Source organism: Mustela nivalis (genome assembly GCF_964662115.1).
Source record: "Mustela nivalis genome assembly, chromosome: 8".
NCBI lineage: Eukaryota > Metazoa > Chordata > Mammalia > Carnivora > Mustelidae > Mustela > Mustela nivalis.
Window position 1 is genome coordinate 121,212,777 of NC_139027.1, and position 25,506 is coordinate 121,238,282.

At 41.7% G+C, this 25,506-nt stretch overlaps 1 protein-coding gene across 2 annotated transcripts in view; it reads left to right on the forward strand.

Annotated features, from left to right (window-relative positions):
- The first annotated feature begins 1,425 nt into the window (after positions 1-1,425).
- ACSS2 (acyl-CoA synthetase short chain family member 2) overlaps positions 1,426-25,506 on the forward strand; it is a 47,420-nt gene continuing 23,339 nt past the window's right edge. Inside the window, exons 1-2 of one of the 2 annotated variants that reach the window (XM_082746155.1) lie at positions 1,426-1,714; positions 6,749-6,944. In XM_082746155.1, the coding sequence (XP_082602281.1) occupies positions 1,537-1,714; positions 6,749-6,944 (374 nt within the window). In that variant the 5' untranslated portion in view covers positions 1,426-1,536. The remainder of the gene's footprint in view (positions 1,715-6,748; positions 6,945-25,506) is intronic. The other variant, XM_082746154.1, reaches the window with a different exon arrangement.

Below are 25,506 nucleotides of genomic sequence, written 5' to 3' on the forward strand. Positions count from 1 at the left end.
GTATAGTGTGTGTGCCTTCAGTGCAGTTAATGCCTTCTTAATGAAATATCTGCCCAGTCCATGAGGTCTGGACTCCTTTGGAGCCCTGAGACTCTCCTTTCAGAATTGGGAAGGCTCTGGATAATAGATCTGATCCAGGAGAGGTATTTTGCTTTTGTTTTTGTTTTCAGTTTGGGGTTGTGCTGAGCTTGTGGTTAGCAGGACAAAGAACAAGAGAGAAGGTGGGAAGAAAGTCTGGGCCAGATGGGGTCACAAGACCTGTGTAGGGGTGGGGATTGCCTGCTTTGACCCTCGGAATCACCCTTGGAGTTTATCTAAGGAGATTTCCTGTCTGTGAACTGATGGAGGGGATCTTCTTGGTAGTGAGTTTAAAGGGAGATAGAGGGTCCGTCCTGGCCTCTCCTTTCTGGAGTGGAAGAGTTGGAGGGAAGCCAGAGTAATTGAACCTGGTTGTGGCAGGTGAGAGGAAATCAAGAGATTGAGAGGGAAGGAAGGGTGTAAGCAATTTTTCCTATTTTGCATAGACTTTAGTATTTTACAGATGTTACCTTCAGCGTGATGAGGAGGGGGAGTCAGGAGACATAGGTTTGGCCCTAACCTGGTTGTTTGCTCTGTGACCTTGCACAGATTCTTTCCTTTTCCTGAGTTTACCATTTGTGTAATGAGGAGGTGGGTTTATTAACAAAGACCTGGAACACCTCCTAGTCTTGTACTTTAGATCTGGATGGAAATTTGTGGAGGTAGGGAGAGTGAAGACATATCTTCAGGGGTGGGAGAAAATCTGAGCTGGTCCCAAGGTTAGCAGGGAGGGCATCCCGTCCCGGGTCTGTGCCCTCAGCGTCGTGGGAGGAGTTTTTCCTGGGGACAGAAGGGAGGGGTTTACTCAGAACTGGGGAATAGTGCTGAGGGGAAGTGTGTCATCCACAAAGGACCCTACTCCACTTAGCTTTCCAACTCGGTGGGGTGACAGGCTTGTGCAATCAGATCACGGGTCGGCTCCATTATGGGCCTGCTGCAACTCCTCTCGGTTGCCCAGTTCTTTCCCGCTCGAGCCCCGCCCTAACCCAACTTCTCATCTGTCACTCCAAGACCCCACCCGACCACAGTCACTTCGATCAGCCTCTTCTTCCGTCGTATCCAACCTCGTCACTCCCAGTCGCTCTGTGACAGAAGAGGGCCCACCTCCTCAACTGTCACGCCTGGCCCCTCCCCTCCAAGATTCCGTCCTCTCTTATCACGCCCGGCCCCGCCCTTTCTGCTCTCACTCTGCGGGCCCACCCCTTCCGCAGTCAGCTCCGCCCCCAACCCTCCGGCAATACTCGACTTTTCCCTCTGCCTTTGCTAACCCTGGTCCCGCCTCCATCGGGCGTGGCTCCGCCCCTCCGGGCCGTTCTCCGCCCGTTTTGCCTGCGCCACGCCTACTCCCGCCCCGTCTCGCCTCCTCCCGTAAGGCCCCGCCCCTCGGTCAGCTTATTTGCCCCGCCTGGGCGTCAGGAGCGACAGTGAAGGCTGCTCAGGCGCTCGGAACTTGACGCGATGGGGCTTCCGGAGGAGCGGGGCCGTTGCGGCAGCGGGAGCGCGGAGCGAGAAGAGGCTGGAGCCCGGAACCGGGTGCGGAGTTGGTCTCCGCCGCCCGAGGTCAGCCGTTCCGCGCACGTCCCGTCGCTGCAACGCTACCGCGAGCTGCACCGGCGCTCAGTGGAGCAACCGCGAGGTGAGGCCGGGCCCGGGAGGCCCTGGGCGGGGTCAGCGAGCAGAGAAGTGGGGGTTTCCAGATAAGTGAGAAATTGTGCGCGTGGCGTGGGGAACGAGGATTTTGTGAGGAGAGCGGGGTTCCTTGGCGGAGTTGAGGTTTCCCTAGGGAGGTTGAAGGGTCCGTGAAGAGATGGAGAGTGGAGACGGAAAAGGAGTTCCGGGAGTATATGGGCGTTCTATGGGGAGAAGGAGGGTTCCGTGTGGAGATGAGGGTTCCCTAAGAGTTGGAGAGTTCCTTGGGCGGTTTCGTGAGGAGATGGGGCTTCCTTAAGGATAGTGAAAGTTCCATGAGGAAAGGAGAGTTCTTACGTGAAAGGATGGGTTCTCGGGAGGTGAAGGGGCACCTTGAGAGGAGGAGAGCTACAGAACTTTGTTCCCTTTCGCGCCAAGTCAACCGTTGCCTCCTGACACCTTCTGTCCTGTGACTTAGTCTCCACTGTTGAGGGACAGTAACCGGTCTGGTTCCCATCCTGGGAACATCCCCCCCCCCCCCCCCAAATAAGTAACGGAGTCCCAGATCTGTTTTTCATGTTTCAGAAATCCCAGTGGAAATTACACAATGTAAGACTGAACAAGTCACTAAAATGCCACTTTTTTTTTTTTTAAGGTTAGGCTGGGATTGTAATAACTCCGAAATTCTGATAAGAAATAAAGGTTAGACAATTCTTTAGTAATGTGTAGGGAACATTCTTTGCTCTTGCCCTCAGTCTGCTTAAGGTGTCAAACTGTACCTGAGTTGGGAGGCAGCATTATGTTTGGCAGTGGATAAGCATGGGCAATGAATCAAACCCTCAAAAAACTAGATTTATATCTTTTTTTTAAATTTATTTATTTATTTGAGATAGAGAGTAAGAGAGAGCATGAAAAGGGAGAAGGTCAGAGGGAGAAGCAGATTCTCCACGGAGCTGGGAGCCCTATGTGGGACTGGATGCAGGAACTCCGAGGTCATGACCTGAGCTGGAGGCAGTCACTTAACCAACTGAGCCACCCAGGTGCCACCTCACTGCACGATCTTAAGCAAAGTTTTAAACCTGTCTGAGATTACTTTTCTTCATCTGTAAGATACAGCTAATAGTACTTGCTTCTAGGTTTGTGTGAGGTCTAAAGCGGGTGGTAAGTGTGCATTGTAGAGTCCCTGATGCACAATAGGCATTCAATAAATGGTGGTTAGTTTGATAACAGTAAGAATAACATGGACAAAGCGATTACTGAGTAATGCAAGACAGGACTAAATCAAGTGTAGAGTGGTTCATTGTTACAGGTAGTGTCCAAGTTTGAATCTTCAGACCTATTTTCCTTTCCCTTCCTTCTCTATATTTTTTCCCCATCATGACTTCATCTGTTTTAAATCTATTTCTACAATAATAATGTCTGTATATTTAGCCCTGGGCCCAGGATCCCACTTACGCCCTGGTCCCAGATCTCATAGGTATATAGACCATTTATTTGACAGAGGTCACAAGTTGGCAGAGAGGCAGGCAGAGAGGGAGAGAGAGAGAGAGAGGGGAGGAAGCAGGCTTCCGGCTGAGCAGAGATCCAGATGTAGGGCTCCATCCCAGGACCCTGGGATCATGACCTGAACCGAAGGCAGAGGTTTTAAATCCACTGAGCCACCCAGGCGCCCCTCATACGTCATTTTTAAAACTTCCAGTAGTTCTCTCTTTTTTCTCATCTCAAATTACAATTCTGCTTTTCTGGATAACTAGCTTTTCTGGATAACTAGGTCTGGATAACTAGCTCCATCCACCTCTGTGTTCTTAACTTCCACTATTCCCTACCACACCCTTTATTCTAAACAAGTAATTCTCATTGATATACTGGATACATAAAGGTTTCTTTCCCATTTTCTTGCCTTTGCCCATTTCCTTCTGCTCCTGTCTACCTAGTCAAACTCCACCAATTCTACGCAGCATTCCCTGATCATCTAGTCCATGATCATCTTTTAATCTTTTGAACAATTTCTGTACTTAGAATTTGTGTCAACAAAACTTTCAGATTTCAACACCGCTACCAAAACAAAACAAAACTAAGTGATAGTAAAACTCAGTTTTTTGCATCCTTATTGATACATGTAAATGTGGTTCATACTTTTACATAATCTATGCCTACTCTTATCACTTAAAAATATTTTTGAATATTTACATGTACTTGATGTAGTTTTTTTTTTTTAAAGGTTTTATTTATTTGACAGAGATCACAAGTAGGCAGGGAGGCAGGCAGAGAGAGAGTTGGGGGTGGTGGGAAGGCAGGCCCCCTGCCGAGCAGAGAGCCCGATGTGAGGCTCGATGTGGGGCTTGATGTGGGGCTTGATGTGGGGCTTGATCCCAGGACCCTGGGATCACGACCTGAGCCAAAGGCAGAGGCTTTAACCCACTGAGCCACCCAGGCTCCCCTACTTGATGTAGTTTTAACAACAGATCTAATTTTATATACTGGTTTCTAGCTGTGTGGCCCTCGGGAGAATTTCCTCTGTTTCCTGAGCTTTGGTTTTCTTATCTATAAAATTAGGATAATGTGTATTTCATAGGGCCATATAAAAATGTAATGAGGCCTTTTGCCTTATTGCATCCAAGAGAAAAAGATGAATCCCAGTAGCTCTCCTGGAGCCATCTTAGGAAGTTTGGTCGGGGTTCTCCTTGCTGCCTATGCTCAAAACATCATGCTCTAATTGGGCAACACAGCCTCAGTATGGGCTGCCAGTGTTTCCATCAATACACAAAGGATATAAACTTCATTAAGTTGGATTAAGTAAGCTTCTTTGAAGGGGTCATCCAAGATACCTGCCTTAACCGCAGATATCCAGGATAACTATTTTAATGCTAACTCATTTACATAAAATAAAAATCGTTCAATTATGAGTGTTTTAATATGAAAAAAAAAAAAAAAGATTCAATGAGGGGACATGTCTGACTCAGTCAGTAGAGCCTGTGAGTCTTGATCTTGGGGTTTTGAGTTCAAGACCCACCTTGCATGTAGAGATTACTTAAAAAGAAAATCTTTTTGACAAAAAGATTCGGTGAGATTAGCCCAGTGCCCGGTACAGGAATGGCATTCACTAAAATACCACCTCCCATTTGCTCTCTTTAGTGGCTGTTTAGTCTTCTGTTATATTACTGCTAGTACTACTAGTTTTCATCAGGTTTTTTTTTTTTTTTTTAAACTGTTGGGCTCTTGGGTTGTTTCCAATTTCACTGTTATAAATAGTGTTACTATAAACATGTCTTTAGCAATCACTTCATTTTTTCTTTGGCATTTTTTTTCTTATAGTGTGTTCTCCAAAGTTGAGTTAGCAGATGAAAGGGTATAAAAAATTTTATGTCTCTTGTCAGTCATCGCCCTGGTATCCAGTAAGATTATGACAATTTCTTACAATGCCATTATCATATGAGTATCTCTTTTATAGTGCCACTCTGGCACTGGGTTTATCTTTTTATTTTTTAATCTTCGTTAGTTTTATAGGTACATAATGGCACCTTGGGAATGACTTAATTTGGATTTCTTTTTTTTTTTTTTTAAAGATTTTATTTATTTGCCAGAGACAGAGAGAGAGAGAGAGAGTACACACAAGCAGGCAGAGAGGCAAGCAGAGGCAGCAAGAGAAGCAGGCTTCCCGCTGAGCAAGGAGCCCAATGCGGGACTCCATCCCAGGACCCTGGGATCATGACCTGAGCCGAAGGCAGCGGCTCAACCAACTGAGCCACCCAGGCGTCCCTAATTTGGATTTCTTGAATTGATTGCAAGTTGTACATCATATAATTTAGCTTTCAGCTATATTCTGTCTTGCATGTTCAGAAGTATTTCATACGTTCGTCTTACCTTTCCAATTAGATTGTATAAACTGAATCATGTAACCTTGAGCAAGTCACTTTACCTTTATGAATTTGGTTTCTTATTGGTGAAATAAAGAGGTGATAATCTCTAAAGTGTTCCTTTCATTGTTAAAATTCTAAGAGTGTCTCTCCTTTCCTTTCTAGCTCCTGATCCTGTACTGACAATATCCTAAGTGCTCTGCAATTACATGTTTTACCTGTTGAATACGTTTTCTCTGGAATAGCCAGGGGAATATTTTAAGGTTATTAATCTGATCATGTCGCTGTCCGTGAAATCCTACAATGGCTTTCCATTCCTCTTAGGATAAATATCAAATTCCTTATCATGCCCAGAAGGATTGCATGATCTGCCCATTTTATGCACCAATTCCTGCTATTCTTTCTCTTATTCTTAGTGCTTCAGCTTCAAGGAGTTCCTCTGAACCCATACCCTTGGTTCCTTTCTGTCCCATGGACCTCTGTTCCTGGCGGGGAAGTGGAGAAAAACTCTTACTCATCTTTTAAATTTTAGCAAAAATGTTTTCCTCAGGGCAATTCACTTCTTGATTTAGTAACTGTATAACCTAGGGCAAGTTATTTAACTCCTCTTAGCCTTGATTTAAATCAATGAAATGAGAATGAAAATGAAGTGTACCTCTCATGGCTGTGGTAAAGACTAAATAAGATAATACCTATCAAGAGCTGAAAGTGACATTTGGCACATAGCAAGTAACACTTGGGCAAGATGCAGTAGGAGAAAGAGGTACTCATTAAATCATTGCTGAGAGTGAAGGAACAAATTAAAGACTTTATCAGAAGACTCTGTAGGTAAAAGATTTCTTCCTTTCACTAATAAATTTGTTAAAAAAAATTTACAGGTTAACCACAATATGCTAAGCATTGTGATAGCACTAGGTGGCTATGATTTGAATAAATGATGAAAAATGAAATGGCAGTTTTGAGGCAAGAAGGAAGGTATTTGAGTCAAAATTAGCTCATGGGAATAGGTGGGTTAAGAAAGTATCGGTGATAAGATTAGACAGGTAGACGAGGGATCTAGACCGTGGGTACTAGAGTACAGGGCAGAGAAGTTGTAAATTGTTCCTGTCATATACTGGTAAACCATCTGAGAATAAATATGTCTGAGAATCTTAGTGATGTCTGGGCTTTCCTTTCTGTTGCAGAGTTTTGGGGAGACATTGCCAAGGAATTTTACTGGAAGACCTCATGTCCTGGCCCATTCCTCCAGTACAATTTTGATGTAACTAAAGGAAAAATCTTCATTGAGTGGATGAAAGGAGCAACCACTAACATCTGCTACAACGTACTGGATCGAATTGTCCACGAGAAAAAACTTGGAGATAAAGTTGCTTTTTACTGGTAAAAACATCTATCTTGAAGTCTGTGACAGATAAAAAGTTAGCCCTCACATTTATATAGTGTTTCATAGTTCACAGAGTACTTTAAAATCTATTAATTCATTTGATACTTGCAACAACCCGGCAGAGTAGGTAAAGTATTATTAATTTAACCTCAGATGAGGAAAAATACCTCAAGTGAGTTAAATGACAGCCCAAAAATCGCTTAACTAGTATGTGACTGAACTGACATTCAGAACCAAGTGTCCTGATTTCTAGTCTAGTATTCTCGGCTTGTAGTGGGAGAGAAAAGAGGGGAGAGGGTATATGGAAGCAAACAGGACTGAGTATCATTCTTTCTCATTTTGCTTTGGGACGAAATGGATATTAAGTTTTTCACTACCGGGACCACTGTTGTCATCACTATCTCTGCGTGAGCTATAGTACCTGTTGGTTCATAATCCTTTCTGGAGTTTCCCTGGTGTAATGTGAAACTGGCTCCCATTAACAGAGGGCAGGGGTAGGGGTGCCTGGATGGCTCAGTGGGTTAAGCCGCTGCCTTCGGCTCTGGTCATGATCTCAGAATCTTGGGATCGAGCCCCACATCGGGCTCTCTGCTCAGCGGGGAGCCTGCTTCCTCCTCTCTCTCTGCCTGCCTCTCAGCCTGCTTGTGATCTCTCTCTGTCAAATAAAAAAATAAAATCTTTAAAAACAACAACAACAAAAAACAGAGGGAAGGGGTAGACTGAAGAAAGAGGCAGGCCACTCCGGGTTGGTAGGTGGCAGTTTTAATAAGCAAAGAGAACTTACGTACTAAGCTTGTTTGGGGCAGTAGCAAGATGAATGGATCACTGCACGTGCCCTCCAAATCTTAAAAGTTTGTAAAGAGGTCCTAAGTGGACTTGGTACTGTGCAGGTATTTTCAATACTACATTGCAAGGCTGTGTCCTTGGAGTAGCCTTTGGGAGCATGAAAGGCAAGTGGAACCCACATTCCAAGGACATGGAAGGGGGTAAGAAGTCTCCAAGTGCCAAGGTCCAACTCATGGGTCAGTCAGGTAAATCAGCATTCACATCTTTTCGATGACACTCCCCAGTGGTGTCAGACACTATGCTCAAATGCTTAACAAATATCTTATTTGATATTCACAACAAGAATGCACTGTTTTCCTCAGTTTCCAGGTGTGAAAACAAATTCTAAGATGTTAAGTGACTTATCTGAAGCCATACAGCTAGTAAGAAGTAGGATTGACATTCAAACCCAGGTAGTACAGTTACAGAGTTTATACTCACAACTGTGACACTGTTATCCCTCCAATTCTTAACATTAGCTTTTCAGTAGCTTTGCAATATAGGTGAAGAACTGAGGCACAGAGAGTTGAAATAATGAAGAAAGTCATAGGGTAAATAAGTGGTATAGTTGGGATTCAAACCCAAGTCTGTGTGGCTCCTTGTTGGTAACACTAAGTTATGCTGCCTCCCCAGTGGGAACATTTTTTTTTTTTTAAGATTTATTTGAGGAGGGGCGCCTGGGTGGCTCAGTGGGTTAGGCCGCTGCCTTCGGCTCGGGTCATGATCTTGGGGTCCTGGGATCGAGTCCCGCATCGGGCTCTCTGCTCAGCGGGGAGCCTGCTTCCTTCTCTCTCTCTCTGCCTGCCTCTCCGGCTACTTGTGATTTCTCTCTGTCAAATAAATAAATAAAATCTTAAAAAAAAAAAAAAGATTTATTTGAGGGAGAGAATGTGCGCTAGCACGGGGTTGGAGAGGGTTTGCTGGGCAGAGGAGGGAGAAACTTAAGCAGATACTGTGCTGAGCATGGAGCCTGATGTAGGGCTCGATCTCACAGCCCTGAGATCATGACCTGAGCTGCAGCCAAGAGTCAGTTGCTGCACCGACTGAGTCACCCAGGTGCCCCAGCTTTTTTTTTTTTTGTGGGCTCTACACTAGCAGAGCCTAACATGGGGCTTGAACTCATGACCCCAAGACCCAAGACCTGAGATCAAGAGTCAACTGCTTAACCTACCTATGCACCCGGGTGTCCCCCTGCACAGTGGGTACTTTTCAAGACCTCCTCCTTCCAGCAACATAGCTTATAAGTGATATTACTATACTGAACCCAAATAGAACCTTTTTTTTTTAAGATTTTATTTATTTATTTGACAGAGATCACAAGCAGGCAGAGAGGCAGGCGGTGGGGGGGAGCAGGCTCCCTGCTGAGCAGAGAGCCCCCCAAATAGAACCTTGAAGTTCCAGTATTTGGGGTGTTTCTCTGCCTCCATCCCTGAGTACTTTGAGAATTGATCTGTTTCTTTTTAAGTGAGCCAGTAGGAGCAGCTTGGATGTTTCATGGGAGAGTTCATTGGTACTTAGTCAAAATTTGCCCAGTTTGTTTGACGTATTGATAAGAGCTCTAATGTGAGCTCAATTCTGCTATTCATTAGCTATATAACACAGGCAAGGCATTTAACTCTCTGAGAGTCCATTTCCTCTTCCATAAAACGGGGATAATAATTTCACCCTTGTCCTTTATCATTAGATTGTTATGAAAATCAAATGAGATGATGTTGTGAAAGCATTTATTTACTTACTGGAAAACACTGTACAAATGTGAGTGGTCTGTTCACATTGCCATTGCTCAGTTTGGGGTTACTTTGCCATCGAAACTCAGTCTTTACTGTCTGTTGGGACTTTCTTTAGCTCCTGTCCTGGAACTTTATGGCTTGAGCTCTGGCTGACACTGGGTTCACCTCCTAAGTTCCTTAGGTATCAGAAAATCTTTAAAGTGGGGCGCCTGGGTGGCTCAGTAGGTTAAGCCGCTGCCTTCGGCTCGGGTCATGATCTCAGGGTCCTGGGATTGAGTCTCGCATCGGGCTCTCTGCTCAGCGGGGAGCCTGCTTCCCTCTCTCTCTCTCTGCCTGCCTCTCCATCTACTTGTGACTTCTCTCTGTCAAATAAATAAATAAAATCTTAAAAAAAAGAAAATCTTTAAAGATACGTAAAGAAGATGCTTGTGTCTAATGTTTCCTGGTTTGAAGTAGTTCAGGTGTGTGATGAAAGTCTGAGAAAACATAGGCCAGACTTGTTCAGGTACTGGAGATTGCTCCAGAATTCTGAAGCCCTTCTTTCTAGTTCCCCCACCATCCAGACCTGAACAGGATCTAGAGAGCTTTTCTTTCCACATTTGTAAAACAAGGGTAGTAGACTAGATCAGTGTTTTCTAAAGAATGCTTCAGAAACTACTCGTTACTAGAGATAATAGCAGGGGTTTAATTCTTGAAACAAATGAGTCTGAGAAACACTATTTAATAAATTGCTTTTGTGTGATTTCTAGTGTGTGTTAACAGTAAAGCCTCCTAGAATTCCTACAGTAAAGATACCTGATTAATTTTTTTAAACATGATATTACTCAATTTTACTCGAGCTCCAGACACTTTTTGCAGCATGCTATTAATACTATAAGAAACAGTATTCCATGGATACAAATTTGGGAAGCACTGGACTATATAATTTCTAAATTTGTATCTAGTACAAAATTCTGTAACTCCCACAACAAGACATCTTCACCCATTTTTACATTGGTCACTCAACCAACAAGAATTTTTAAAGATCTTGGATGGTCAATATATTAATATATTACTTGGATGGTCATATATTAATATATTAAGGAAATAGGGGTAGAGGAATATGAGACAAGTACCACATGGGACATTATTATTCAGTTATTTTATGTTAATAATAAAGTAAAACCAAGCTATAAGTAAATCACATTTGTTATAAAAAAGTAAAGCACAAATAGGCCAGATATTTGGTTATTTCCCATTTTTTACCTCCACATTTTAAGTAATATGTTTATACTGCATACTTTAGAAAGCATGACTTCCTATTATGATAGATGAGAATTTGTTTTTTATATATTACTCCCACTTCTTTTTCTCATCTATCTAGCTGTGTTTTTTAGTTAATTTAAAACCAGTGTTTACGTAAGAGTAATATATTATGATTGCATTTCCTTATATGCATTTCCTTTTTTGTTTTTCTGAAGTTTAAAATTGCCTGCCATTTTTTACTTGCATTTGCCTTTATCATGTTCTCAATACTTTTCAAATTCTGTATCATATCATTTATTCTTTGAAGTCCTTCATTTCTTCTAAAATTTTGTTTTGGAGTCTGCCTTCTTCCTGCTCAAATTTTTACTAATTCCCTTTTTTAAAAAAGTTTTATTTGTTTTTTTAAGAGAGAGAGAGAGAGAGAGTGCCTGCATGCACAGCGAGGGAAGGGGCAGAGGGACAGGAAGAATCCTGAAGCACAGAGCCCAGATATGGGGCTTGATCCCAGAACCCTGAAATCATGACCTGATCCGAAATTGAGTTGGTTTCTTAACTGACTGAGACACTTAGGCACCCTTATTAATGCTTTTTAAAATGACATCTTTTCCATGATTTACTCCAGTTGATAAACAACTTAGGGTGCCATAATATGACTTTCTTTTCAACCTAAACTATGTCATTTGTATAGCTCTAGTGGCATTAGCAAACCACATTTATAGCTCATTGCTTGTTTGGGGCATGCTCCGAAATAATGCACAGGGGAGATAGTGCTCTTAGAACCATATTAAGGAAGAATTTGTCCTTTTACTTTTGGCTTGACGCGTTGTAGATGTTCATGGAATAATAGTATTTTTAGAACTTGAAGTGATCATTTAGACTCCATCTAGGCCAATTCTTTTTACAGATGGATAGATTAAAGACACGGTTGGCTAAGTGATTTGCTTAAAGGTTATATACCTGGTTGGAGACAGAGTTGAGACCAGTCTCCAGATATCCCCACTCCTAGTCTGCTATTCTTTTCCTCACCGTATGATCCTACTTCATTATTCAAGTTGTCCAACACTAGGCTGTGATAGTTAAAAAGAGTAATTTGCTTATTAGTCAATTAATTTGAATTAACCTTAAATTCATTTGCTTACAAATATGAGATAAAATGTGTTATCACGTGTTAATGGCCCAGATCTTGGTGTCATGGAATGGACATTCTCTTTGGAACACCAAATGGGCCTACATAAATCAGCTGCAAAGCAATAATGGGGCCCAAATTGCAAAGAGCCACTTACACAAAAAGTTCACAGATGGGAGAAAGCATGTAAAGAGGCAGTATGATAACAGGAGAATAAGTTTTGGTGTCTGGCTAACCTGAGTCCTCTTTCTGCCACTACATAGCTGTATGATTTTGTATAAATTATTTAATCTCTTTTAGCCTCAACTGTAAAATGTGGATAAAAGTTTCCATTTCATAGAATTATTGATTGAATAGTATAACAAACTGATGTGTCCAATTCCTGGCACATTGAAAGCACTCAATAAATATTAGCCATCATTACTATTATATTGGGACAGTGAGAAGACCAAATTTGTCTGGAGTGAAGAGTTCATAGAGGGAACAATTTATTCGTTCAATAAATACTTTTGTGGGGCGCCTGGGTGGCTCAGTGGGTTAAGCTGCTGCCTTGGCTCAGGTCATGATCTCAGGGTCTTGGGATCGAGTCCCGCATCGGGCTCTCTGCTCAGCAGCGAGCCTGCTTCCTCCTCTCTCTCTCTGCCTGCCTCTCTGCCTACTTGTAATCTCTCTGTCAAATAAATAAATAAATAAAATCTTTAATAAATAAATAAATAAATAAATAAATAAATAAATAAATACTTTTGTGAACTTGCTACATACCAGGAACTATTCTGAACAATATCCATACCTTCATGGAGGTTATATTTCAGCTTGAGGAGAGAGACAATAAATAAGCTGGTAAATATATAACAGGTAGTGATAAGTGCTATAGAAAACTACAGCATGGCATAAAGGAAAAGGGAATGGCAACAAAGAATGGGGGTTGATAAGGGAAGAACTGTCTGATAAAGGTGACATTTGAGCAGACATTTAGGAAGGAAATGGAGTCTGCCATGTGGATATTTGGGTTGGGAAGGAGAAATATTCCAAGTACACGGAAGAGCAAGTGCAAAAGCCCTGAGGTAGGAATGTGCTGCTGCTTGGCTGAAGACTAGCTGGGAAGTTAGTGGAGCTGAAGCAGTGTGAACTAGAAAAAGAGAGAATATTAGGAATAAGGTCAGCAGGACACTAGATCATGTAGAAGCTTGAAAGTCAATATAGGCTTTCAGGTTTTATTTATAGTGAAATAGGCAATCACTGGACTGAGCACAAAAATGATGATTTGATGTATTTAGAATCTTTCTGTCTTATGTATTGAGAATAGACAGAAGGAAAGAGTAGAAGCAGAGAGGACAATTAGGAAGCTATTTTGGAAATCAGATGAGCAAATGTTGGTGATTTAGACCATAGTAGTATCTTTTTTTTTAAAAGATTTTATTTATTTATTTGACAGAGAGAAATCACAAGTAGACAGAGAGGCAGGCAGAGAGAGTGAGGGAAGCAGGCTCCCTGCTGAGCAGAGAGCCCGATGCGGGACTCGATCCCAGGACTCTGAGATCATGACCTGAGCCGAAGGCAGCGGCTTAACCCACTGAGCCACCCAGGCGCCCTAGACCATAGTGGTATCTTGAAGATGGTTAGAAGTGGTCAAAATCTGGATCTAGTTTGAGTGAAGAGCCCATGGAGTTTGCTGACTTGGATTGGATATGGGGAGTGAGACAAAGAGGAGTCAAGGTTATCTTCAACAGTAGATGAGGTCCAGGAATGGGAGATCTTGACTATTTTTTGGAGACCTGTGAAAGGAATGATGTGGTCATAACTGGGTTTAAGAAGATTAATCTGGATACATATGAAAATAGGAGTGTGAAGCCAGATTGCTTGAAGTTTATTATCCAGGACAGAGGTACCTGAACTGGGTTACTGCTGGTGGGAATGGAATGGAAAGATGAAATTTTAAAGTAATTTGGAGAAAAAAAATATAGGTAACTTCATGTGTTGGTGGAGAGATAAAGTTGAGAAGAGTCAATATTCCGTTTACTCTATATAACATTTTACCTTTTTCAAAGACACATGCTCATCTGATCCAAAAGCTAAATTTGCCCTCTAAATAAGAGATTTCAACCTCTCTTGTACTTTCTTCCTCCTAAGGTGGCCTTAGAGGTGTTAGTAGGGGCTTAATGCATTTGTGTGAGAAGGTGATTGGTGACAAAAGTTACTAGAATAGGCATTCAGGGAGAGATAGTCAGTGAGGGATGTTAGGGGTAGTGCAAGGAGTAGGGACTGGCTAGTTGAAGAGACACTAGGGGACTGTAGAAGACTTAGCGGATTAATTAAAGGATTTGTGGGGAAAGGGGGAAAGAGTGGTTGATGGCTCTGATTCTGGCAGTTTATACTAACTGCTAAATCTCTAGGTTATTCCAGAAGAGGACCCCAGTCTTCAAAACACATGAAATTTAGTATAGTTTGTTCCTTCCACTGTTTGTTTTCAGTTGCCTCTAGCTGTCATCATCTCTGTGCCTTTTACTTCTCATCCTCTGCTGAATCATTGCCCTGTAGCCTTGGGCTATTATTAATTCTTCCTTAGAAACCAGAGCTTCTGAGAGGCAGGTGACTTTAGGAGTGACCTTTGGACAGAAACTGCTCTTAGAATCCCAAGTGTGCTCCCAAGTATGAATTCTAGAGTGTGATATTTAGAATTCTCCAGATACCTGTGAGGTATGTGTATGTGTCTTTGAGAAGGTGGGAAAGTGAGATAAGCCCATGTTCTGACAGGGAGAAGATTGTCAAGGTGATATGGAAGGCTAGATCCCAAAGTGTGTACTGTCCTAGCATTCATATGGAAGGGCTCTGTTAATTACCTAGGTCCATGTCCTGGAATTCCTTTCAGTGATATGGGAAGGGAAGGACTTTTTTGTCCTCCCTCTCTGTCTTCACTGGTTTCACAATGGTGTATTTACTAATTAAAATGTACATGGTATGGAAAAACACTTAAGAAAGAAGATGGCCTCAGACCATCTCTTCCCTTCTCTGGGCTTTCCCTTTTGGGGAGTGGTAGAGGATTAACTATAGATACTCTGCAAGGTCCTTCTTCTGCCTCTTATATAGTTCAGGAGTCTATGATTGTTTCTGAAGAGGAAGTGGTTTTTAGAAGTTCTGATGCAACCTATAGGGACTTTATGGTGACTCAGTAGGTGGGCTGGGTTTCTGTTTGAGATGGTGAAATAAAGGCAGGATTTCAGAAGGTTGGGGGTGAAAGGGCTGAGGTAGAGAGTCTGTACCCCTTGCCTGGGGGCAGTACTAGTGCTGGTAGCATATACTTTCTGCCAGTGGAGGTATGTGAGGAAATAACTGTTGCTGGGAACAGGCTTTCTCCAGTTTGAATCAGGTAAGCAGATTGCGGAGGAGGGCAGCAGGATTTCATGTTTAGGGTGAATCTCCAATCTGTTTCTTTCACTTCTCCCTGAGTTTCATGACCCTTAATGCCTTAAAGAATTCCCTGAAGTGGTAAAAATGAGACAAGTAGGCTGTATTGTCCAAGTCACTGGTCAGTTTTTAGAAGTAGGTGGGATATGAATAATAGATGTGTATTATCATTTGTTATAGATTAGTATATTATTATATATGCTAATATATGTGATACTAAGAATGTAATAAATGGAAACTGTCTTGAAGCCTGATTCAGTGTCCTGAGCTCCTGTCAACTTTCATCAGTTTGTGTCTAAGCGTGAATTCTTACACCAGTGTGTTTAGTAAACAATGAGGAGAATGGCTTTAGGTAATGCCCTTCCCTGAGCTTTCTTTTTCCCACCTGTAAACTGTAGGGGATGAACAGGATACTTGTTGAAGTTACTTCTAGCACTGACCTTTAGAATTGCTGTCCCATATGTGGGAAACTACAGTGACAGGGCAACTGGGAGAAGTTGGAGGTAGGGTAGGAACCCAGTGGTGACTTCTTGTCTCTTAAAGGTAGCAGATAGTCAGATGGGAGCATGGGTTCTTGCTTTAGGGTACAAACTCTAAGTACAGAAGGCATGGAGATGAGGATGGGCCTTCCTTTTTGGTTTTGGTTTGAGAGAAACTGGGCACTGAAAATGATCCTCGGTGTCTGATACCTTAAACCTCTGAGAATTTGAGATTCTTAGTTCTAATCCTTTGAGGTCATATATTTATTTTTTTAATTTTTAAAAGATTTTACTTATTTATTTGAGAGAGAGCGAACAAAAACGGGGAGGAGCAGAGGGAAAGGGAGAAGGGGACTCCTGCCTGAGCAGGGAACCCCACATAGGGCTTGATCCTGGGATTCCAGGATCATGACCCAAGCCAAAGGTGGATGCTTAACCGATTGAGTCACCTGAGTGTGCCCCTCCTTTGAGGTCATTTAATCCACTTCCTAAACAAAGCAGGAATTGTAGCCCCAATATCTCCATCCCCAACAATCTCCATGTATGATCATTCTGATTTTGGAACACTACCAAGACCACAGAGTTCATTCACTATCTGTCCCACTGTTGGGCATCTCTGCTACAAAGTTCTTAGATATATTCCCTTACTATAACTTTCTCTCCTCTTCCTTTGGTTTTCCTTCTGTTTTCTAGGGCTACATAAAATAATCCTATTTTGTGATATTTGAAGGCAGTTATTAGGGTGCCTGGGTGGCTCAGTGGGTTAAGCTGCTGCCTTCAGCTCAGGTCATGATCTCAGGGTCCTGGGATCGAGTCCCGCATGGGGCTCTCTGCTCGGCAGGGAGCCTGCTTCCCTCTCTCTCTCTCTCTCTCTGCCTGCCTCTCCATCTACTTGTGATTTCTCTCTGTCAAATAAATGAATAAATAAATTTTTAAAAAAATGAAGGCAGTTATTATATCCCTTTGCTAGGCTGAATATGGAATTATAAATATTTAAATCTAGAAGATGTCTTGAAGATCATCTAATTCAGTAATTTTCAATGTTTTTAAGGCATTAGAATCCTTTCGTTCAAATAAAAATTGTATGTATAGTGATTAACAACAGTAGGCTTTGGACTCTGCCTGGATTTCAATCCTTATTTTATCTAATACTTCTTAGTTGGACAAGTTGCGTCCCTTTTAATTTTTTATTTTTTAAAGACTATTTATTTGAGAGAGCATATGGGCAGGGGAAGAACAGAGGGAGAAGGAGAAACAGACTCACCACTGAGCAGGGAGCCCCAACATAGGACTCTATCCCAGTACCCTGAGATCATGACCTGAGCCAAAGGCAGCTGCCCAACCAACTGAGTCATCCAAGTGCTCTGCCTCACCTCTTTAAACCTCAATTATTTTCCTATCTATAAATGGGAATAATAACAGTTTCTATGACATAGATTATTGTGAAGAATAGTTAGAATAATCTGTATAAAGGGCTTACTGCTTGGTAAACTGTGTGTTAGCTATTTTTATCATTATTACCAAGAGCCCTATACCTGAAACAGGCAAGAGCAGAGTTGATCTGGTTGAAACATGAACGAGAAGACCAGAACCACATTCTTTTGGCTTCTTCACCAGGTCACTGTCACTGTCACTGAGGTCCCTGTAAGGTATATATGTGGAACATCTAGCGATTTGTAAAGCTCTGTTTGAAAACCCCTAATCTGATCTAGTGTTCTTATTTTATGGATGAGGTAATACCGAGTCCACATTCCCAGATTTCTTATATGATGTGGTTTCCTGAACAACTCCTTTATCAACCATCTCAGTCTCCTCTGGATACACTATAGTTGGTCAGTATCTCTAATTAAGTATTCTAGCTATGTTAGCTATGGTCTGCCTTGGGCAGAGAACTATTACCATTCTTTGTTCTAACTTTACATATCTAAGATTACATTAGTTCCATTGACAGCCATACTCTACCATCCAACTTACAATCTCCTACAATACCTAAGACTTTTCTATTTATTCTAATGATAAACTGTCTCCTTTATACTTTACTTATATGTTCATCCCCCCGTCCTTTTTTTTTGAACCTGGTTATGGTTTACAACACTGTTTAACAGATGAGGAACTTGAGGCTTAGAGAGTGGAAGTGATATGTATGGCCAGTCACATTGCAATTGTAACTTGTTCTGGACAGAACACTTATATTCTCTGTTGTAGACACTATGCTTATTTACATAGCCTTTGCTTCTTTGACAGTTTTCTACTTGTGGTGAGTCAGGCCTCAATTTGCCATTTGTCTAACCAGTAGTTTATTTTGAGGTTTTAGGGCTAGCTTTAGAAATGTTGACTACAATTTATAATTTATAAGGCTAAAGACATTAAAGGGCAAACCTCAAAGTTTTCAATTAGCAATAATCGCGCCTCGGATAAACCTCATTGGCTACGATACTGCCACTGCGCAAAGCTTAGGGCAAACCTCAAAGAAATAACATCCTTTCTTCAGCTGAGATGTGCTCATTTATCCACTTATCAAACAATTTTCTACTGGATATCTACCATATGTAGTCTGCACACTACCTTGAGAGTAGTGGATGAGGGGCATGGGGCGAAGGCAAAGGGACAGTAAGCAGGCACCGGCAGTAGTTCAAGAAAAATATAAAAATGGAGATAAGGGTAGAGGTTATGAAAAGTGGTCAGATTTTGGAATATTTTGAAGGCAGAGCCAGTAGGATTTGCTGATGAACTTGATGAGTGGTCAGGAGCTGGGTTTGTCACAAAACCTATGTGGCTCCATGGAGACCCTCTAGGAAATCGCCTCAATCAAGAGCTGAAACTGATTAGCAAGTGTGGGCTCTGGAACAAATGTGAGGTCTGGAGGGTTAACTTGACTCTGGCCAAGATCCATAAGGCTGCCTAGGAGCTGCTCATGCACATCTCTATTTCAAGGTAACACTTGCTGCAACAATTCATCTGTATCCAGGTGCTGGATGAGGGCAAGATAAAGGTCCTTCAATGTAGAGTCATCTTTATTTGACTTTCAGGACCTCAACATTCTATCTTTTTAGTCTTATAGCCCACCAAATGTAGCTTAAGGTCTAAACTGAATTGGTTTGCTATTTAATTTTATATCAAATGATGGAGATTTTAAAAAATTTCACAAATATTTCAGCAGGGACCTCCCAAAGAGTTTGTAGTTTAAAATTTTTATGAAGTAAGGATTTTTTTGAAACTGAAAGTATGACTGTCACTCAAGTAAGAATAAAGATAATTTAACTGCATGAGGACAGGCCAGAACACATAGCACAAAATATAGTCCTTAAATCAAATATGTGTAACTTTATGAAAAAACACCAGCAGTAGTTGAAAATATTCCTTGGGATTGGTATTGGCCTGTAGACTGGTCTGTGCTTTTCCACTTCTTTATCTAAGCTAATTAATGTTGTTCCCATCTCCCTGAATTGGTCTGTTCCTTATCTGAGCCAGTCTAAATCCTGCTTATTCTTTCATAACCATCTGAAATGCCATCTTCTTTGTGAAGGTTTTCCCAATTCTCACTTTCCAACCCTATTTCTTGTTCTCAGCAGGAATGAATAATAAAACCTATATCTAAAAAGCACATTTACTGAAATAGTTCCCTCATTTACAGTTGAAGCACCTAAGGCCCAGAGAATTAAAATAATTTGTAAAAGCTTTCATGTTTTAAGAAGTAGCAAAGCTTGGCTTGAAACCCAGTTTTCCTGAGCTCTTGCCCTGTCCATTCATTTCCCTGTCATTGCAGTATTCCTGCCCAGGGGCTGAGAGAGCTTCATCTGGAGCTGAAGATGGGCCTAAAAGAACAGCATGGCTGAATTTGATCACTTAAAATTGGGCCAGACCCTGGAGGAACCCAGGACATGGCTGAACAGTATGAACTTTATGCATTAGGGAACTTGTGATAATAAAGGATCTGAGAGCGCTGCCCTTATTCACTTGTTAATACTGGTATCTCATTGTGGTTTTTTTTTTTTTTTTTTTTTTTAGACTTTTTTTTTTTTTTTTTAAAGACTTTATTTATTTATTTGACAGAGAGAAATCACAAGTAGATGGAGAGGCAGGCAGAGAAAGAGGGGGAAGCAGGCTCCCTGCTGAGCAGAGAGCCCGATGCGGGACTCGATCCCAGGACTCTGAGATCATGACCTGAGAGGCAGGCAGAGAAAGAGGGGGAAGCAGGCTCCCTGCTGAGCAGAGAGCCCGATGCGGGACTCGATCCCAGGACTCTGAGATCATGACCTGAGCCGAAGGCAGCGGCTTAACCCACTGAGCCACCCAGGTGCCCCTATCTCATTGTGGTTTTGGTTGGCATTTCTCTAGTGATTAGTGATGTTTGATGTTTTTATTGGCCATGTGTATGTCTTCTTTGGGGAATTGTCTATTCAAGCCCTCTGCCCATTTTTTAATTGTGTTGTTTTTGTTGTTATTGATCTTTAGGAGTTATGTATATATATTGTGGATATTAATCCCTTATGAGATACATGATTTGCCAATCTTTTCTCCCATGCTGGGGCTTGCCTTTTTACCATGGGGATAGTGTTTTTTGATACACAAAATTTTAAAACTTTTATCAAGTCCAATGTCTATTTTTTCTTTTGCTTTCTGTGTTTATGGGGTCATAGCTGACAAATCATTGCCAAATCCAGCATTATGAAATTTTTATCTTATGTTTTCTTCTAAGAATTTTATTGTTTTAGGTATTAAATTTAGGTCCTTGATTCACTTTGCATTAATTTTTGTATATGCTTTTAGGTAAGGATCCAACTTACAGATAGCTGTGCTCCATGGACAATCTACTAGCTTCTAGCAGCAGGTTTTTCTTTTTTCTAAGATTTTATTTATTTATTTGACAGATAGAGAAATCACAAGCAGGCAGAGAGGCAGGCAGAGAGAGAGGGGGAAGCAGGCTCCCTGCTGAGCAGTGAGCTAGATGCGTGGCCTGATCCTAGGACCTTGAGATCATGACCTGAGTCAAAGGCAGAGGCTCAACTCACTGAGGCATTCAGGTGCTCCTAGCAGCAGGCTTTTAAAAAATTAGTGTATAGATATTTATGATATGTGCCAGGCATATATTAGGTGCTTAGACATAGCAATAAAAAAAAGAGATCTGGTCCTTATCCTCATGGAGCTCACATTCTGGGAGGGTGGGGCAAGATTTTTGCCAGTGAGCTCTAATTTTATTTAGGAAGAAAATGTCGGAGACAGTGTATTTTGCCTTATTTCTGCGAATGGGGGTCATGTCTCTAGGAACAAATGAGACTATACAAGTCCTTCTGTGACACTTGAGCACTGCCAAGGATTGTGAAGGTAGACATATGTAGGCATCCTTGCCAGAGGTTTTAGGTCTTTGAGGAAGTCCTCAGGATATTGAAGAGACTATGGTATGCATGATCTTGACCATGGGCTAAAGCTCAAAGTAGATGAGAGTCTCCTTCACTCTTTCTCATAGTGTTCCTGGAGATTCTTAGAAAAGAGGCTTCTCAGGATGCCTGGCTGGCTCAGTGGGTTAAAGCTTCTGCCTTTGGCTCAAGTCATGATCCCAGAGTCCTGGGATCCAGCGCCAAATCAAGCTCTCTGCTCATCAGGGAGCCTGTTCCTCCCCGCCCCCCACCACCTCTCTGCCTACTTGTGATCTCTGTCTGTCAAATAAATAAATTTTAAAAAATAAAGAAAAGAAACGAGTCTTCTCTATGTCCATTTGGATACACTCCAAATTGGTGTAGTTGAACCAACACTAGCCTGGAAGTCAGAAACCTGGAACCTAGTTATAGATTTTCCTTAATCCCACCGTTAGCTTTGGCAAGCCACTTCCTCTGGATTTCTCGGATCTTTAAAATGGGGATAATTATACCTGCTCTAAGTATTGCTAAAGTATCTGTGAGGATCAGGTAAAAAATTATCCTCTAATGTAGTTTTATTCCATACTCGTGTGAGGGATTAGCTGAATTCTTACTTAAGCTACTGAGATACCATGTGAGACAGGCAGGTCAGGTTTTATTACTTTAAAAAAAAAAAAAGACTTTATTTATTTATTTAAGACAGAGAGAGAGAGAGAGAGAGAGAGAGAGATTGAGAGAGAGAGCATGCAAGCATGAACAGGGGGAGGGGTAGAGGGAAAAGAGAGGTGATCTCAACCAGACTCCATGCTGAGTGCAGACCCCCATGTGGGGCTCGATCCCATGATCCTGAGATCATGACCCGAGCCACCCAGGTGCCCCTTACTTTTATTTTATTTACTTCTATTTGTCTCTATCTCGGCTAAGTTCATTCTTCCCCCTGCCCTCTGCCTGCTATGTAACTTAAACCTCTTTTCTCTGCAGCTGCCTTTTAGGGTCCATTCTCCTGCCTCTGAAAGGAAGTAATGAGAATTGAGGAGTCTAAGATACATTAGAAATTATCCAGTCTAATACCAGTCTTCTCCCTCCTCCCCTCTAATACTTTATGGAGAAGGAAACTGAGACTCAGAGAGAGGGGAAATTTTGTGTAAATTCATACATTGAATTAAGGGTAAATAATAAATCTAGGTCTGGTGACTCCAAATAATTATCTGAGGATCTTGTTAATAATCCAGATTCCTGGACCCTACCAGCCTATCAAATCAGAATCTCCAGAGGATAAGACTTCCGACTTGTATTTTTATATCCTCTTCAGATGTGGTGGGCAGTGGCAGTATACCTTTAAAATATTTGTTTATTTGTTTGTTTTGTTTTATTTTAGAGAGAGAGGACATGAGCAGGAGGGGCAGAAGGAGAGGGAGAGAGAATCTCAGGCAGACTCCATGGTGAGTGAGGAGCCCATGGAGTTCAACATGGGGCTTGATCTCATGACCTTGAGATCACAACCCAAGCCATAACCAAGAATTGGATGCTTAACTAACTGTGCCACCCAGGTACTCCAGAAAAATAATTTTGTATATTAGTGGTCTTAAACTTTAAAAATTATATACCTAAAAAGAGTTTTGAAAAATTACTTAACTCTTTGCACATTTTAAAGTTCACATCTAAACATTATCATGAGATAAAATAATTGCAAAAAAAAAAAAAAATGGGGCACCTGGGTGGCTTAGTTGGTTAAGTGTCTCCTTTCAACTTTGGTCAGGATCCCAGGGTCCTGGGATCAAGCCCCATCTCGGGCTCCTTGCTCAGCAGGGAGCCTGCTTCTCCCTCTCTCTCCGACCCTCTCCTGGGCTCGTGTGCATGCACTCCAATGCATGCGTGCTCTCTCTCACAAATAAATCTTTAAAAAAGTAATAACTGGGGGCGCCTGGGTGGCTCACTGGGTTAAGCCGCTGCCTTCGGCTCAGGTCATGATCTCAGGGTCCTGGGATCGAGTCCCACATCGGGCTCTCTGCTCGGCAGGGAGCCTGCTTCCCTCTCTCTCTCTCTCTGCCTGCCTCTCCACTACTTGTGATTTCTCTCTGTCAAATAAATAAATAAAATCTTTTAAAAAAATAAATAAATAAAATAAAATAAAAAAGTAATAACTGCAAAAAATCTAATTTCTAATGTGTTTTATATTGTATACATGTATATATTTCATATATCTTTCTTGAAAGCTTGGAACTGCAAATTTAGCTCATATTATCTGTAGAAAACGTCCACTATATAGCCTATTTTGCATAGCAAATTCTCACTGCTAACAATCAGCCAAATGAGATTTACTTTGTTAGAAAATGCCCAACTTCTTTTTCAGGTAAAATAAATATGATAACTATTGAATTAGAATTAGAATTAGAATTCTAAGACAAATAAGGCAAGTAGTGTTACCATGAGTCTGTCACCTGGATAAATTAAAATATTACTCCTTTCAGCATAGATTTATTTTTTTTTAAAGATTTTATTTATTTATTTGACAGAGAGAGATCACAAATAGGTAGAGAGGCAGGCAGAGAGAGAGAGAGAGCCCGATGTGGGGCTCGATCCCAGGACCCTGGGATCATGACCTGAGCCGAAGGCAGAGGCTTTAACCCACTGAGCCACCCAGGTGCCCCTTTCAGCATAGATTTCTTTTCTTTTTTATTTATTTATTTATTTATTTATTTATTTATTTATTTATTTGACAGAGAGAAATCACAAGTAGTTGGAGAGGCAGGCAGAGAGAGAGAAAGAGGAGGAAGCAGGCTCCCTGCTGAGCAGAGAGCCCCATGCGGGACTCGATCCCAGGACCCTGAGATCATGACCCGAGCCGAAGGCAGCAGCTTAACCCACTGAGCCACCCAGGCGCCCTCAGCATAGTTTTCTTAAGAAAGCTCTCTGATTTGCTCTCTTGGAAGCCTTTTCCTCTGAGGTTATAGTTCTCAAATTGTCTCTATGGCACTCTGGAAGTTTTTTTATTTTATTTTTTAACTTTGATGTGGCGTAGATAAAATGTTGGATGAGAGAGAGATGGCATTTAAAATTATTTTTATTTTTATTTTTAAAAGATTTTATTTATTTGAGGGGGAGAGAGAGAGAGAGTGCACAGGCATGGGGAGGGGTAGAGGGAGAAGAAAACTCCTTGCTGAGCAGGGAGTCCAAGGTCGGGCTCGAGACTCAATCCCAGGACCCCAGGATCATGACCTGAGCCAAAGGCCCACCAGGCGCCCCATTTTTTTTTTTTTTTAATATTGTGGGAGAAGTATATTTGTGAAGGAGAAAGTGAGAAAGGAGAACCAACGCCAACAGATCAGTGTTAGGGAAGATTACATATCAAAGTTGAGAATCTGGACACTTAGTCTTAAAACTTTTCCTGCTCAACTACCCATAGGAATAGAGTACCCTACCATGAAAACTAATGATTTAAACCATGCTATTTACCTAAATAACAGAGAACCATTGTAATAAATATTTTTTCATGTGTCAAAATTGAGACACCTGATGTACATATAAAACAGTGCCCTCGGCTGTTCTTTCCACTTTCTTTTTCTGCTCTAGGCATATTTCTGTTTTAGGCAACGTTCCAAATGCTGTGATAATAAAGGATCTGAGAGGACTTCCTTCATTTACTTGTTTTGGGTAAGGCTAGCAAGGGGCACAGTATGGAAGGAACGAGTAGGTATGTAAGTAGTGGGAAAGGGTTACCTTCTATACTGACCTAGGTCTGCCTTGTCAACAGAGAAGAGTTGCAGAATCCAACTGGCACCAAAGCCACCTAGGCCGAGGGGAACAGGCACAAGGTTCCTGGATCAAAGCCTGAAAACAGCTAGCATGAGGACAGGATGCAATAATAGCCTAGATTGCAAAGCACAAGTCCCACAACCTGAACCTTAACTCCAGGGGCTTATTGCCGTCTCTCCCATGGCAGAGTCCAGAACTGAGCCCAGTTTTAGGGGCTCAAGAAATTTTCCTTGTTATTTCTCCAAATCCCATTCTGTGAGTTTTACATTCTTCTTCTCCCTCTTCTCCCTCTGTGTCTGCCATTTCCCCCTGCCTGTCTAGCATCTGTCTACTTTGTTTGTATCCTCTATAATCCCCTTTCTTTCCATGTTTCCTCACTCTGATTAGCCTGGATCTGGCAGGTCATATGAGCAGAGAACCTCATTCATTCATTCATTCATTCTTGTACCCATTTATTTCACAATTATGTATTCAGTAACCACTGTGTGTCACATTATATGCTAAGCGCTGAGGAGGAAAAAGATAAAAATATGTCTTTTTTTTTTTTAATATGTCTTGTCTGCCTTTAAGGAACTTACAGTCCAGTGAAGTAAATAGATGCATACATATGACTATAACGTTAAAATAAATAAGTG